The sequence below is a fragment of the Megalops cyprinoides genome, chromosome 8 (assembly GCF_013368585.1).
Source record: "Megalops cyprinoides isolate fMegCyp1 chromosome 8, fMegCyp1.pri, whole genome shotgun sequence".
NCBI lineage: Eukaryota > Metazoa > Chordata > Actinopteri > Elopiformes > Megalopidae > Megalops > Megalops cyprinoides.
The window spans coordinates 24,097,347-24,114,414 of record NC_050590.1 but is presented as its reverse complement, the minus strand read 5'-3'; the positions used below and the strand labels follow the sequence as shown (position 1 = coordinate 24,114,414).

General features: G+C 37.3%; 2 protein-coding genes across 2 annotated transcripts; both read left to right on the top strand.

Annotated features, from left to right (window-relative positions):
- The first annotated feature begins 6,914 nt into the window (after positions 1-6,914).
- fgf19 (fibroblast growth factor 19) lies at positions 6,915-9,694 on the top strand. The gene is made up of 3 exons (XM_036535870.1): positions 6,915-7,196; positions 7,746-7,849; positions 9,316-9,694. The coding sequence occupies exons 1-3, from the start codon at positions 6,983-6,985 to the stop codon at positions 9,640-9,642; spliced, it is 645 nt and encodes a 214-aa protein (XP_036391763.1). The 5' UTR covers positions 6,915-6,982; the 3' UTR covers positions 9,643-9,694.
- A 2,857-nt stretch (positions 9,695-12,551) lies between these two features.
- lto1 (LTO1 maturation factor of ABCE1) lies at positions 12,552-16,754 on the top strand. The gene is made up of 5 exons (XM_036535798.1): positions 12,552-12,721; positions 13,007-13,112; positions 15,414-15,484; positions 15,647-15,764; positions 16,258-16,754. Exons 1-5 carry the CDS (start codon positions 12,663-12,665, stop codon positions 16,327-16,329), a joined length of 426 nt encoding a protein of 141 aa, XP_036391691.1. The 5' UTR covers positions 12,552-12,662; the 3' UTR covers positions 16,330-16,754.
- Positions 16,755-17,068: the final 314 nt, after the last annotated feature.

The following is a 17,068-nucleotide window of genomic DNA, read 5'->3' as shown; positions in this document are numbered from 1 at the left end:
CATTGCACTGCTTCTTGCCAGAACTCTGCAGTCTCCCTTGAAACTAAACACTGTGTAAATGTAAAATTAAAGCCCCTGGCTGGCTACAGAAATGCTGGCAGGAATAGGGACAAACCCAGTGTCAAACTTACTGCCTGACAACACATCATCTGAAAGGCAATGGAACTTGGCTTTCACCTTTGTTTGGGTAGCATGGTTTCCGCTAGAGGGCGATGTTACCAACAAGAGAAAAAAAATAGAAAAGGGGAATCAAAGGAATTTCAAAGGCAGCGTTTGTAGTGCCGACCATGCTCACCTGTTGCAGTCTGCTCAACTCACAGGATACAGGCCCCTTATTCGTGCTCATGCCCTGACATGCCACTGTTTGAAATTTGCTGAGCAAATGCCAATTATGTAAAATACAGCCTAAGTTGTAAGTACTACATAAGGTTCCCCTGACAAGCTCGTTACCCTTATGCAAGAACATCTGCAGGTACTGAACTGAAGCCGAACAACAACTAAGCCAAAAAAAAAAAGTTCCAGCCTTGACCATTCTTTCACACATCTCAATTTAAAACAGCAATACAAAGAAACATGAAGAGATTTTCTGAAGCTAAAAGGGACATTGAATAAGTAATATAAAACTGCTTCTTACTGGACCACAATGTTAAATGAAGACTTACTCTGCACAGGCTGTAAGACAAGACTGAACATTGCTGCCAAATCAAAGGGAGAAGGTTTGCAATGATACTGCTGGCAGATTTATGGTGCTCCACTCTGTAAGCAAGGTTTGCACAAAGCTGAGGAACATGATGGTGGTCTAGAGCAGAGGCTCCAGTAGTACACAAACACAAATACACACAGATAGGCGCGCACACACAGATACACACAGATAGGCACGCGCGCACACACACACAGATAGGCGTGCACACACTCACACAGAGATAGGCGTGCACACACACACACACACACACACACAGATACACACAGATGCACGCACACAGGCACACACACACACACAAAACAATCAACACAATAGCACACCAGGCACAACACACATTGCCAGACCTCCCAGAGTGTGTCCAAGTGCTAAAACAGGCAGCTACCATTGAGCTGTGATCAAGACTAATTACACAGACTCTCAAGTAAACAGACAGCTCAAAGCAGTCTTCTGAGATGGGAGTGAAATCAAACCCATTCCCATAAATTGTTTACTCACTTGCTGTAAGAGCTGGTGAATGAGTCTGACTTCTGAGCAGTCGGTTGTAGATATAAATAGAGGGATTGACTAGTCTGATAAAGTGATTCCAGGCTTGTTTTTTTGCAAAGTTATCACATAACTGCTGTCATTGTTTTCAGACAACTACAACACATATTTAATATAGCACTTTAATATAAGAACAAAAAAGAACACAATTGTAGACAATCATTATACAAAATCTAATGGAATCATTTCATTCTGCTGAATTATTGCTCTGAGACTGTTTCATTGTCTTTCAGCTTCAGTGCCCTTTCTGATAAATTTATAGGCCATGGTATAAATTCCACCCCTCTGACACTTTGATACAATTCCAGTTCTTGCATGGGATATATTGTCTTGATCACTTTTTGTAACTTGATTCTTTGTGCTTAATTTCTTCATTTTTCTTTTCTGTTTAAGACAGATTCCTCATAAAGCTGCATTGTATAAAAAAAAATGTGACTGATAGGAAGTTGGAAAATGAAAAAAAAAATACTACTGGGTAAGTAATATCCTAATGTTACTTTGCAGCTGGCAGGCTTAGATTAATAGTACAACTATTTTTTCTCAACCTTTCTGAGAAAAATGTCACTGACATTTTTTATACTTTAAATCACTCGTTTTAAAACAGTTTGGGTTGATTCAAAAGTGAACTGTATTTCCAATTTACAGTTTTTTTACAATTGCTAACAAGCATTTGTCCAATCTGTAGTCACATTTTCAAAACTCTAAACACAATTAGCACAACATCCATTTGTTGTGGACCATACCATTAACACAATTCATGTTGTTTTCACAGAATATACAGTCATTTACAACACATTTCTAAAATGCTTAAATTTTCTTTACATACAAGCTTACCCAATACCAAAATTATGGATCTTTCTTGTCTTATTTACAAATGCTTGCACATAGCATGCCAGAAATGAAAACCTAATTCACCTTAAATATAGTATAAATATAGCTTCTACTTCTGCAACAACAGCAGCTCAAAAGCTATACTGAAACAGCTGATAAGCATTTTTGAATGAACAGATCATTGAAACATTGAGAAATAGCTGATTTAAGTTGTATAAAATAGACTAACCACAACTGATTCCAGTCTCAATAGGAGACATAGCCAGGTGTTGAAGTTCATTCAATTACATGGACATATACAGTAAAAAGGGAACTTTTTGGATTGTTTTTGTTCAATGTGGATACAGAACAACACAGAGGAGTAGAGAGAGAAAAAATAATGTCTGGACAAGGGAGAGGAATAGTTGGACGAGGGAGAGGAGTAGCTGGACCAGGCAGAGGAGTAGCTGGACCAGAACGAGGGAGAAGGAGAGGTAGGGGGAGAGGAGTAAGAATGCATGGTGGTGTTCAAAGGAGAGTAAGAGCTGTTGTCACTGATGAAATAAAAGCCACCGTCATAGACCATGTGATAAACCCTGGTCTATCACTGAGACAGTCTGGTGAAAGAGTCCAGCCTAATCTCAGCCGGTCAACCGTGGCTTTCATTATCCGGAATTTTCAACAAACCAACAGGTAAACAGTGCATTTCACAAGGGCTTCTTCTACAGTAACTGTAGACCACCAGTCCCAATGCTAATACATATGTTGTATTTTTGTTCCTCTAAAGGACACATCATAAGATGTGATGTGGACGAGAACATGTGGCCATAATGAAGATCGTATAGACTAGAACAGGACTGTGAATTTTTGTGTTTTTCCCTTCTGTGGCTTTTTTTAACTGTATTTGTGTATTTTGTTTTTACACATTTGGAACCAAAGGCCATGTATGTTGGATTTTTTGTTGATCACTGAGAGCAATTTCATGTTGCTAATAAAGGTTTTACTGCAGCAATTCTGTCACTTACTATTTTTTTCTACTGTACATTCTATAAAGTAAAGATGACTCATTTACTTTTGGATAGTATGTTGCCAAGAATGCACACATTTGACACTACCAAAAATGTTGAGTGGTTTACAGTAAAAGGAAACTGAATTATAAAAAACAATGGATTTCATATTGTCTGTTGTATGCAGGTAGAACTGAAACATGAAAAGTAATACAGTTTTTATAATGCCATCAACTGCTAGTATTTTGAAAGTCATTGTGCTATGATTGACTATATGTTCCTCTTGGATAGAAAACATGTGCTAATGTTTTGAAAGAATGATTTGATATTGAGTCGGGTTTACAGTGTTTTGATAGAGTTAGTGTATGTAGAGAAGATTTTTTTGCATTTTGAAATGTAGAGTTGGCATTTAATGAACAAAATGTGGTTTTGAGCAGAAAATGAACTATTTGGCTAATTGTGTAATGTAGGTGTGTTGCTGTGTTAAGAGTTTAGAAAAAGTATCTTAAGTATAGGTAAACGCTTGTTAGCAATTGTAAAAAACTGTAGAATCCCAAACTCCATGTATGGCGTGTCAATGTTGCTCGAGGTTTCACAGAAGAAAATCCTTTATCAAAGATTCTTTCAAATCACCATATTTACCTGCATTTTGTATGTGAAATGTGGCCCATCAAAGCAAATGTGATTGCTGATAAAAAAGTGTTTATACCTAGGATAACCACATGCACTTCAGTACTGAGATAGGAGATTACCCTGATGCTGGCTCTAGGAATTCTCTTTTATAGGATTTCCATCAGCAGAAGAACACTCTGGCAACCCCCGTGAGAGGTGTGTATATATATATATAGCTGTCTCTATTTTATAGCATGCCCCTGTTGAATTCATAGGCTTTTTTCTCTTATCATAAATAATCAATGTGGTAGATTGATTTCTTGGAAATCACAAAAACAGAGGCAGGTCTCCTTTGATAAATGCCATACTAAGGCCACCCTTACTGCAAATATCATGTGTCTTATCTCTGAGCTCTATGCTTCCCATGATATATATATATATATATATATATATATATATATATATATATATATATATATGGGTACTTTATCCTCTACATCATTTAGCTGCATCAGCAGGGTATGGAATGTATAAATATGTAAAAATCAAGAAACAGGTCAGCAAGACCTTTTGTCATAAATGGTGAAATGTACAGATTTCTCATGATCCAATAAGGTAACTTGTCTGGGCATTGAATGGAAACAGAAGCACGGACTCATGTGAAATCAAGATGACAACATAGGTCAATATGATATCAGTCATAAAGGAGCTCTCCTTCCTCTGCACATTTTAGATGACTTGGAACAACAGTCAGCCATTCACAATGTGATGATATCACTACCAAACTTCATAATTATGACTCAGGCAACTGAAAACATTTGATTCAGAACTGCACAAAAAGCCTGTGAACTTTCAAATGTCGCCAACTAGTCAGCATCAAAGATTCCTATTGTGTCATCACTTTTCCACATGCAAATAAACAAGGTTATTTTGTACAGAAAGATATTTATTAATTATTTGAAAAACTTCAGTCATTTAGGCCTACTTTGGACATGGTACAGTAACATAAAGAGAAGCATAAATTTGGACTCATCCCTGCATAAGCTGCAAAAGTCTCCAAATTCCAGTTCATTATTTATAACTTCTTACTTCAAAACCAACCAATCTGAATTTTGTGAATGTTAGGCAGTTATATTTATATGTGCACTAATTTTATCCTGGGAACTTTCCCACCCTCTTAGATCCCAGAAATATCATTTTAAAAGTCAGATATTGTGTTTGGTCATTTTGCACGTTGTTTGGCTTGTCTTATGGGTCCCTGTCTTCAAGTGTACTTTAATACAAAATTTACAACAAAAGAATATGGATGAATTAGTCTCGGGAAATTCCTTTGTGATTGGCCTAAAAAGTTTTTGTTTAGCCCGACCTCTATCTTAATGTCGTGGCATCAACAGCATGTTTTCCCGTCATTGGATTTACCTTCTGCAGTTTCGTCACTTAACTTGTATTTGCTAAAAAAAAAAAAAAAAAAAACAGCAGCTTAAATTATTTTTGGTGCAATATCTTTTGCACATTTTTCAACATGGAACGTATTAACTGCTTTCTTCCAACTTGTCAAGTCGGTCTCGTCGCAATAATTACATCATTACTTTTATATGGCTTATTACCATCCCATCCCTTCAGACCTGCATTTCCCCTCCACCTTAGTATCTTTCGTACTCCAGCGCCCTCTAGCCCTTGCGAAGATCTGCCACCATGAAGCGGCCAGGGCTTCGTGCACCGGTTGGGATGCAGTCAAATCATTCCCTGTATTCACTTTTGAACGAGTAACAGACGTGACTCCAACAGAAGGTCTCACAGAGGATCTTAATTCTCCACCCAAGGACACAGCGTTCCTTTCCATTTAGCCTACTGAAGACTGTAATCGCAATGATCATCGTCAACAGATCTAATCGTAGTAACACAAATCTCAATTCAGTTGGATATAATCTAATTGATTGTACACATTCTTTAAGATAAAAACGATTAGTTGTTATGAATCGTATTGACATGTGGAGCTATTTAAAACACGACTAAACCTAACTAGGCAACCTGAAGAAAAACCCTTTAAGTCTGGATTTTTTAATAATTAAAAAGAAATATGTAATGCATGTTTTCGATATAATAATTAGATTAGATATTACATTATCTTTTTAAGTAGTACATTACGTAAACGGGGTTGCACGGTTCACATTGCGACATTAGCTAAATTATGCGGAAACCTGCTCCCAAATTACAAACTGTTTGCCAAGTTTTTTTCTTTGAGACAGAGCGCCACCTACCTACTGGCTTTAATAATGGCAAGTATATAAGGAGATAATTAAGCGCTGAATGATGACGGTGTGACTCAACGATAATAGCTGCTCAATACTGTATTTAAATTTGATTGTAATTATAATTCCAATACGCCAAGCATCTCTCTCAAGCATTTCATTATTTGTAAAGTAATTATCAAATGGTGTAACAAATTGTAGTCAGGCATAAGTATAATGTAATAACAAGAGAAAACTCACCCCAGTTGAAACCATTGTATAACCAACTTCAGGGATTGATCAGAGCGTGAAATTTGTGCTCTCTTGAAATTGCTTGGGACGCTGTTTTCGCTGTGTAGAGGTAGAATTTTCATGAATGGTACTGTTTACTTAAAATTACTGTTTAACTTCAAAATGGCAAGATCGACTGGGAAGTTCAATTCACACACGCAAAAAAAGCTTACTGTGTGACGGAACCGCTCCATCAAAATCTGTTATCGACAAAAATTGTGTTATTCGTTCTAGCTGACCTACTCGGACAGGGGCTGTTTCATTTTGCTGTGCCAGATTGGTTCCTCTGGTTTCAAATAGACTGTACTTTACCCTGAAAAGCAAAGGGTACATCCAGCCCATTGACAAAAACAGACCTGAAAGGGCATTGCATTCACTGAATTGCACATAACAAGTCTCTGCGAAAAAAATTCATTAGGCATTCTTGCTAAATGGGTATTCAGTCGATATCGGCTAGAAACTAATAACGCTTTTCAGTGTTGCATGATCAAGCCGTGACCATTGCGCTAATCCATAAAATTGAATTTTACTGGTATTTGTCACATCTCTAAACATGACAACTTTACAGTCATGCTTTCTGAGATGTCAAGACGACTATGTTATGATGCTGTTCTCAGAACTGGCCTGAAAAGGGGTTATCGATTGGACTGATAACGAGTATATTTAAAGGGCAAGGGAACTGGCTTCCTCCAATTTGGCAAATCGCGAACAGTAGAGTCGAGCGGTTTGAAAGGAGCGCATTAGATTAACAGGGCTCGGCTGGACATCTGTAGGAAACTTTCGGTATGCTGTTCAGTGTTTGCGTCGCAGTTAGCCTAACCAATACTTTATTTGCTGTTGGAGTGCTGTGTATGCCACTGCCCTACGCGGGGCCACACATCGCCAATGGCTGGGGCCAGCCTGTCCGACTAAGGCATTTGTACGCTGCCAGGCACGGACTGCATTTGCAGATCAACAAGGATGGCAAAGTGGATGGCTCCGTTCTCCAGAGTTCATACAGTGAGTATAACTAATTGTGCTGAGAAGTGATGGAACTGGAGACAAAAGCAAAGGCGTATGCAGTACCAACAAGTATGAACATGCTCGAAATATTCTTCCTTCATATTTTAATTGAGAAGATGTTGAAGATGTTGGGCAAACCGTAAGTGCACAAACAACATAAATGGAACTGATTTTTTTTTGGCACTATTTGTCCTTAATATACTATGCACTATGATTGGATGGGGTTGAATTGACCGCACATCTTACAAGTTACATGAATGTAGCTCTTTAATTATCCATTTATTTTCAAAAAAATCTGTAAAATGTTGGTTATCTTCTGGTCTCGTTATCTTCAGTCTGGCTGCATATGGTAATATGATGCTGCTGCTGCTTCTGCTGCTGCTGCTGCTGCTGATGATGATGATGATGATGATTATAACTATGATGATAAGAGTTGTAGTCTTGAAATATATTTAATAGCAGATATTACTGAATACTTTCATTAATATAGAAAACACCTACCCTGAGAATACCATCGATGCAAACTAATAAAAGTGTCTTCATTAGGTTTGCTGGAAATTCGACCTGTAGATACAGGCTTTGTCGCTATCAAAGGAGTGACAAGTTCCCAGTTTCTGTGCATGGATGAGAGTGGAAAAGTACATGGATCGGTAAGTTACTAACATTTGACAGTCTATCAAAAAATATCGAAGATCACCAGTCTGTAGAATATGAAATGTGTAAATTGGGGTAATATGGATTGAAGTCTATCAAGACAGACTTCACTGTGTATGTGTGTGCCTAATATACAAAATGACTGTGCTCATACCAGGTTCTTTGCTTTAAAGTTTATATAATACATAATTTGTTATGACACTTGAATCTCTGTAACACATTGTACACTGCAGGACTATTAAACAGCACTTGCACATACTGAGTGAACGAAATCAAAGACTAAATTTCACCACTGGGTGATGTAATTAGCTAAAAGTCTAATTTTGCATAATATATGTTCATGGTCTATTCAATGCCTTTATACTGTTGCAAAGTTAATCAAAAAAATATGATATGCAAGCACATCAAAGAATAAGAACAGCCAGACATTTTAACAGACAAGGCCTTGCAGTTTTTAATCTGAAGGGTGGTCAGGGTTTGCCATTGCCACCCATTGGCCAGAAGTTCATTCCTCCTTACACTATTGTCAAAGAAAACAGGTAGTATCCTTTTGAGAGTATATTTCACATTATTAGAAAGCTAATTCAGAAAAGTGTGTTCACATTGTCAACATATAGGCCATCGGATCAACTCTTCTGCTGGTGGGAGTGTTTGATGCTTTCCAATATATCTTTCCATTATATATCGGCAATACCCTGTCACTCACTCAGGCAATACAGTATCAACATTATGGACTTCAAAAGCATTTTAACTCTAGGGTATAAGCATACACCTGTGGCATCTATTGCATCCATTTAACTTAGTATGCAACAAAAGTCAGAGTATATGAAAGTCCAGAATCAGATAAAAGCCCTAATAAAATGTAGTGTCCACTTACCAGAGATTATGCATAACGTTATGATAATTGACAGCAGATTTGGTTGTCACAAGGATATTGGTACTGTTTCCAGTTACCCATATTTTGGAGATGAATTGTCGTATTTCATTATTACTGGGTGGAATAAAGCACTGATTTAATTAACACCCAGCATTATTCGTATTAAGGTTGCACAATCATGGAACCAGCATTTAATATTCTCCTGACATACAGTGGGAATATCACATGCTTAAAGGTGATTATTGACCATGATTAGCCACATCATTTGACAGGGGAATCATTACTTCCTAAACATACTTGAATAAATTGAGCAGATTGTTGAAAGTCCTAATCTGGGCCATGTATTGTCGGAGCAACCTTTGCCCAGCTGCAGGGTCTGTTTGCCAAGTTTAAACCTCAATGAAAGGAAACAGCAATAACAACCTTGGCCTCCTAGTGCCTATGTGTGCTATGCAAACAGCCCTCGAAGAACTTAAAGCAGAACATGCGTACTTTAAAGGGCAAAATCATGGAGCTGTCAATGTCTTTCCAGATCTGCTGACTTGCCGTTGATTACTCTTGCTCTCTCCACTTCTCTCTGCATAGCCCACCTATGTAAAAGATGATTGTTCCTTCTTGGAGCGTATACTTCCTGATGGCTACAACATCTATGTCTCAGACAAACATAGAGCAGTGGTGAGTTTGAGCACTGACCGGCAGAGGCTCCAGGTGAGGGACAGAGGCCTGCCACCACTTTCTCAGTTCCTGCCCATGATGAGCACCCTTTCTGCTGGAACAACAGATGAGCACCTGGAGGGTGTGCCCACTGATGTACAGCAGGAGTCACAGTCAGCCCTTAAGATGGACAGCATGGACCCATTTGGCAAACTATCACAGATTGTCATGCAGAGTCCCAGTTTCAACAAAAGATAAATCATTGTGGTTCTCCCACATTAATGTAGGAGAAAAAAGGAGAATGGTACTGTAGGCCACCAGCTCTGGGTAGAGACATTGGACCTGAAGATATTTGGCCATGCCATCTAACAAGAAAAACCAGAAAGTGGAAGAAAAAATGTGGTAAGAAAAATGTGTAGTATGAAGATACGACATATTTTTCTTTTGTAAATATTTCAGTGGAAACGCACAATCAAGTAGGATGATGTGTTTGAAACCAAAAATGCACCACTCCAGACTGACTCAAAAAGAACAATCAAGAAGTAATGTACAAGGGAATTTTTCTCCATAGTGTTGTCTATTTTTGTTCAAGCACTTGTGTATTGACTACTTTAATTAATTAAATTACTTTGTTGTCACTATATTTTCTTGCAGAAAATATAGTGTCCGTTACGCACTGATATATTATGACATATTATTACATTATTGTGCACATTTCCAAAAATGATTTTCCTTTTGTAACATATATTTTTCAGAGAATGTATTTTCATCAGTTTGTAAATAACAAATATATTCTTATTTTTTTAAACTGTTTTGAAATAATTGCATATATAAAATATATAATGGATACATTTAATTCACTCTGAATATATTTTGAATGAATTATATACTTTGAAACCTCTAAATTGTATGTATTGTAATATTCCAGCTGGCACAGAATAGCATTGATGCACATCATGTACTATTCCCTCAATCCAATTTAACTGCACTGCATTTTGTCCTTAATTTGAAATTATACACAGACATGGTTGCCTTCCAGCACCTAAACTACAATGCATAAGATTGTAAATATGTTTTCAATAAAGAAGAACTTTTTTAACCTTTCCAAATGACCTTGCTTGCTTTGGCCTTGGGAATTACATCTTCAGGGTAACCAATGTAAATATCAGAAGTGAATATTACCTGGAATCTGCCTCATCCACACCACCTATCAAACCAACTTCTAGTCCAGGTCCTGCTCCTCTTCCACCTGGAGAGCGGCAACTGCCTCCTTGCAAGTTCAGAAGACACCTACAGCTCATCCAGAATGATGCCTCTCAGCTATTCCATATTTTCCCCAAATTCTCCCAAATTTCACCACTTCCAATCTCCCTCCACTGGGTACCAGTAACAGTTTGCTCTGTGTAAGATAAGAGAATCTGCTAAATGACTAAATGTAATAAATCACTCTAAACCAATCTCACTGTAATTCATTTTTAGATTTAGGAATGGGAAATCTCAAACTAAAAGTGCAGTAAGACATCATATAGCTTACTAGTACAGCTGCTTGAATGTAATCACAGTAAATTTGAGACACCCTTTCAAAACATCATCTTATAGTGTCTGACATGTTCAATCACTTCTGACACTTGTTAACATCAATTAACGCATATATATTTGTGTTTTTCAGTATTTCTGTACAATTCTTTACTGACCTCTCAGTATGGGCTGTACTTCAATTACACTAGAAACTTGAAAAATTCTAATAATAAAATCACACGTTTATTCGTTTTATTTTGCCTAAAATAATTGTATGTTATTTAAATTAAAAATTAAAACATTTTAAATAATCTAACACGTAATTATCACTTCTGACAATCACTATAAACACTTTATAAAACTCCTTGCAAATGTACAGTACATTTATAATAAAGTGTTAATTTTTTTAAATTTTATTTTTGACGACACTGTTGAGTTTTCTTTTTAGATGCAGAATTTTCATGTTTGCATTAGTAGTCAAAATCTGTGTTGTGGGAAGCGGAAAAAAACTAGAGGAAAAAGATTCGAATTTTGAACGCCGGGCTTTTTATTATATATACAATTACGCCATCTAGTGTTAAAAACATTTTTGCGAAATAAACGAGCTTTTCTGTCAGAACTCTTAGATTTAACTTGCTGTGGAGCTTTACGTGGTATTAATTCAAGGTCCAATTGTCAGGTGCTTCAAACAGATTTTTAAATTTCATTTTTAAAATACACTGCCTTTCAGAAACGTATTTTAACTTGGTACACCTCCCTTGCTTTAATCCTTTTTTATAATCTTGGTCATTACATTGTGCCTCAGAAAAGCAAAAGCTTTTCACAACTTTACACCTTGGTTTTAAAATACACTGCAAGATCAACAAGCGCAACCACAGTCTGCAGAGACTTTCTTTTCTTTATTCAACCAGTTCTTGACCGGTGAAAAGTGATATATTCTATTGATTCTATTTTTGATAAACAGAAAAATAGAGAAAAGTAAAGGCTTCTGGAAATGAGACTTTTGTTTATTTGTTCATTTTTTAAATTAATATTACATTATTGTCATTTAGCAGACACTCTTATCCAGAGCAGCTTACACATGTTATGTACAATATAATTATACAGTATATAGATATACAATTTAACAGCATTGTGGACATTCTTCTTCTTCTTCTTCTTATTATTATTATTATTGTTGTTGTTGTTGTTGTTGTTGTTTTTAAAACCAAACACCTTTCCTCTCATTCCAAAGTTAATCTGGAGGTTATTTGCATGCCTGAAAAATGTTTGCAGACGTTGTCAGATATGAGCTAAGGTCATTACTGAGTCGGAGGTATATTCCTTATTTTTTGCAGTCCCAAACACGAAAACCCATATGATGTTCACAGCAATATGGAGAAACCATTTTACATGTAATCTTATGGACCAGCAGTCAGGAGTGAAAAATACTTGTGGTTGTGTGTGTAACATCGCAGGCTTTTAGTACAGCCCATGTGTACGTTGGCGTATGTTGCGATGCTGTTGCAGGTAGGTAGATGGATTTTCGTTCCGTTAGGCAGGTGATTTTCAGCATGCAGTGGCCCTTTAACAGACGTTCATACACAGCGGAAGCCGGAAGTTGTTTCACTCACGCTGTGGCAAGCAACTGCGCAGGTCCCAGTGCCGTAATGTTACAGACATCTCGAGTCAGCTGACCACTTCTTACATCGTATTGTTTTCAGTATTATTTTTTCAAAATAGCTTTTTAAAACACCACTTGACATACAATACCTGTTAAAATGACTTCGGTATCTGGAAGTGAAGATCTGTTTGACTGCATTCTCATGGCGGACGACAGGTACTAGTGTAGCACCTGACTAGCTAGCTCTACTCTTAGCTTCAGCTACCCTACAAGCTCTCGGGCCACAATAATAGAATGAATTGAATATTTGGCTTTGCAAAAGTTTTCAGAGAAAAGAAAAAGATACTAAGAATGTTGTCACAACATTAAAAGCAGTATTGAATAGCTGTGTTTTAGCTAGCTAGCCAGCTTAGTAACAATTAGTAAGCGTGTCTCTGTTTTGGGATAGTAGCTTATTTGCTTCCTGGGTTTCTATAAACAGAATACAAATTTCTCTTCTAGGTTCCACGGGGAGGGGTTTCAAGAGGGTTTCAAGGAGGGCACCCGCCAGGGAATGGTTGAGGGAAAGAACCACGGTGCCACTCATGGTGCCAAACTTTCAGCAGAGGTAAGCTTCACTCGTGAGCCTTCATTAAACTTTTTCTTCGTAACGTATCGTGATATTATAAAACAATCAATCCCGAGCTGGAGGAAACGAAGAGCAACTACGTCGATAAGAGCAATGGCGAAGCTTTGGAACATACTTCAGGCCCAGCACTACGGGGGTGCCTAGGGGTGCATTGCACCCCCGGACGGACCTCATTGCACCCCCAGTTGTCTCCTTATATACCGATGTCTACATAGTATATATCAGAGGTTTTCAGCCTTTTTGGGGTTAAGGCACATCAAAGGTCAAACCAGAGCATCAAAGAACACCAACTTAAAGTTGGTTATTGAGTATGAAGAATGTCACACACATTATGATATATGGCTATAATGTCATAAGCGAGATTTGACCCATACTGCACTACAGCAGACTGTCAAATAATTACCAAACAGTTAAATCAGACAGGTAATCGTATAATATATTAAAAATACATTGAAGTGCATCGGAGCAAGAACTTTTCCGACATGGTGCGGTATCATGAACAGCAACATACTAAAATAAAATAAAACAAAACAATACTCCATTAATAACACAATATAAAACATAAATCTAAACAACAATGTAAGCTTAAATAGTAACAGTCCCATGAGCCTTTGTGCTCGCAACGTGAAACTGACAACAATTAGAGCGGCCGCCTTCTCCGGTCGCTACAATAATAATTCTCCTCCCCGAACCTAAATTTATTTTCGAAATCAAACTGAGAATGGGACTAAAGGCCATTTAGGCCTTTTTTTAAAAATGTAAAACTTGTAAATAAGTGACTACCTACAAATGTTTTTAATTAAGAAGCAGTGTTATTGTTTTTTTTTTTTTTTTTTTTTTTTTTAAATACTATTTCATGAGCCGGTATAAAAACGCATTGGGTCTTCAAAATTCCACACTTCACTTTGCCTCACGGCACACTGGTTGAGAACCACTGGTATATATAACTTTTTGTGCATCCCTGTGGATTGCAATTGTACCCCTGTAATTTGTGCCGAGCCCGCTTTAACATACTGACATAACATACATACACCACGCTCACCTTCATCACTGAATGGCGCGACTACAGTACGAAACTGCGTGTATTCATTGATCTGTTACACTTACACAACATTCAAATATTAACAAGATTATTTAAATATATAAAGAATGACACAAGTACAAACATCTTTCCTGGAATTTTACATTCTGAGGATTGGCATTATAGCTCAATATTTATTTATTGTTATCAAATGCATTATTAAAGCATTAGGGCATGTAAACACTATCCCAAATGTCCTGCGATAAGGCAGTGCAAAATTTGGACGGAGAAGGACTTTGGTGTGTGGCTCTTAACAAAGGGGAAGCAGTGGGTCATTTTAAGTAAGGGAGCATAGAAAACAAATCCAAAAACATGAACACCCTACAAACTACCACAAATGACTGTGCCAGACAAGTCTTCTCAGCAGGTGACAGCAGTCTGACTATGTATTCATATCCTGTTGCACTGAGCCACAAAAAAACAAATAGACTGTCTCACTATTGAAGAAATAAGGAAAAAAGGAAACAAAAACGTAAAGGCTGTCAGTGAGAAATTAGAGTTACTGCAGTTAAATTCAGTATAGTTGAGTGTGATGTTGACAAACAGTGGTTTTGAGAATAAATACAACTGAGATAGTTACACTTCCAACTTTTCAGTTTAACTAGTAAATACTTGACACATAAATCCATACATTGCTGACTGTATGCAGCCCATACTGCATGTTTATGGTGCTACCAAATTGTGACAGTGTGAAAGAATACTCTGTGTTTCTGTGAATTCATAAGTGCCAAGATGAACATCTGTCAGACTACATGTTCCAAACTTCTTGTCCTAGTTGCACCATTCACTAGTAAAGGTGAGACTACAGCACCTGAATAATGATGACTTTAAGATACCCTTTCACAGCTTTTTTACAGCTCCTGTATCCCACATTTTCTTGGGGTCTTGATTGATTACTTGGTGTGCTCATCTCATGTCTCAAAGAGCTCTGAGGGCTTGTTAACATAAGAGTGAACTTTGGAATTGACCCATAGCTGTTGTCCTTGAATGGTGGTTGGTAAGCAGTTATTTCAAATATCATGAAATATGCATGTTTTTAGGTTGCCAGGTGTACAACTAATTTATGTAATTAGTACACTAATTTTGCCAATCAGAAGCAAGTTTTCCTGCACTTGTTCCCAAGGGAATTGTAGCTAGCAATATTTGCTTAAAATGCTTCTTATTTTAGTCAATAACTAACAGTCCATATCTGTTGCTAGGTGTCCTTCTACTATGGGTTTGCTTTCACTTGGAAGTGTCTTCTTCAGAACAACACAGATGCCAAAGCCAGGTATGAGATATTGCCATGCCACTGAGTACAGAGTATCAAAATTTCACTGCCTTACAGAGATCAGTCTAATAGGCTTAATAAATAACTTGTCAGAAACACTGACATGCTTTCATAACTCCCCATGTGTCTGTACTCATTGATACTATTTTATTGGTGCTGTAGGAAAAGGCTGAAGACTCTTGAGTCTCTAACTGGATTTATTCAGCGTTTCCCTCATTATGACCCTCAATATGAAAACCTCCAAGAGGACATGGAGAAGGTCCGAGCCAAGTTTAGACAGGTAGTTAACACTTACATTGCTTAAGGAGTAACTTGTGACCCATAATAGATGTGCTTTAGTGGAAGTCTTAAAAATGTTAATTAATTAAACAATCTATTAATGCATAAGTAAAGTAAGATATATTAGATATATATTAGATATATTTTTTTCTGCCTTTTCCCTGTATGTTCTTAATCAAGGTGTTCAGCTCTTCCAGAAACAGTTTCTAATGCTGCCACCTTCTTCATTCATGTAATTTTGAGTCATCGTGTTGAATAAGAGCCCTCATGTTTACTTGGTGTTGTGATGTTTGATACAATGTATAGTGTCACACATTACACTGGATATACTGGATATCCAATGGCACTGTTTTGGGCCTGCTGTTAGTCCATCTTCCTCTATCTTCTCTTTTGGTTGTCTTTCCCATCGCTGACTTTAAGATAAGTTCCTGGATTTTCCTGTGCCTAACGCTTTCCTTCAGTATTTCATTTCCAGTTGCATGTTTGTCTTTCAGGTCTGCTCCCTGCTGAATGTACCAACAGATTTCAGGGAGTATGTCACCGCATCGGAAGGGATGTCATTCTGAAGGGAAAACCAACCTATTCAGGAATCTCAGACAATAGAGAAGCGCTCTCTGGTTGTGGCATGCCGGAAGGGAACGCCACAGTGTGGGGTGTCCTCTGGTTGTGCTGGAGTATTTATGCTCAGTCCAGTGTGCCTGATGTTGGCGGTGCCAGAGTTCTGCAGTGAAATCTGAAGTGTTGCTGATTGCCAATACATAAGCAAAGAGGCAAGCTGAGCAAGTCTATTTAAGGTTGGAGGTGTCTTTACTCAGTGACACACTGTTTTATTGTGAAGTTTGGTCACAATTGAAGTAGTGATAGGTACTTTTGTGGAGCAGTAACTGAAATTTAAAGGCTTGTTTTAATCTGTAGCCATCTTTTTTAAAACTGTGAAGGACCATATATCAATACATAGTCAGAAATACCTTTTATATTTATACACACACACACACACAATAAAATGTTCAGGTTTATTTCCTCTTCTGTTATACACAAATATGATAATCAGTGACTAAGGAAACATGAAGCAAACATGGAAAATAAAGTGTTCTACAAGGAAGAAGTGTTTCAGTATATTTTGATTTGAAACCAAAACCACTGTGATTGTTGTTTTTTGATGATAAGGGATTTCAAATATTTGTCCTTCCAACTGATGAATTGTTACGCAAGGACTATCAGAGACTGTTTGTGAAACAGAAAACGTGATTTAGCAAATGTGTGTCAGATTCACTGCTTCTCTTGAGGTGCTTGTACTTTGAAATA

Bases quoted from the DNA above. Each gene is read 5' to 3' on its own strand.
- fgf19 (XM_036535870.1), top strand. From the start codon at position 6,983: ATGCTGTTCAGTGTTTGCGTCGCAGTTAGCCTAACCAATACTTTATTT. The intron at 7,197-7,745 runs GTGAGTATAACT...TGTCTTCATTAG, and splicing joins CGTTCTCCAGAGTTCATACA to GTTTGCTGGAAATTCGACCT. The intron at 7,850-9,315 runs GTAAGTTACTAA...CTCTCTGCATAG, and splicing joins GTGGAAAAGTACATGGATCG to CCCACCTATGTAAAAGATGA.
- lto1 (XM_036535798.1), top strand. From the start codon at position 12,663: ATGACTTCGGTATCTGGAAGTGAAGATCTGTTTGACTGCATTCTCATG. The intron at 13,113-15,413 runs GTAAGCTTCACT...ATCTGTTGCTAG, and splicing joins GTGCCAAACTTTCAGCAGAG to GTGTCCTTCTACTATGGGTT. The intron at 15,485-15,646 runs GTATGAGATATT...TTGGTGCTGTAG, and splicing joins AACACAGATGCCAAAGCCAG to GAAAAGGCTGAAGACTCTTG.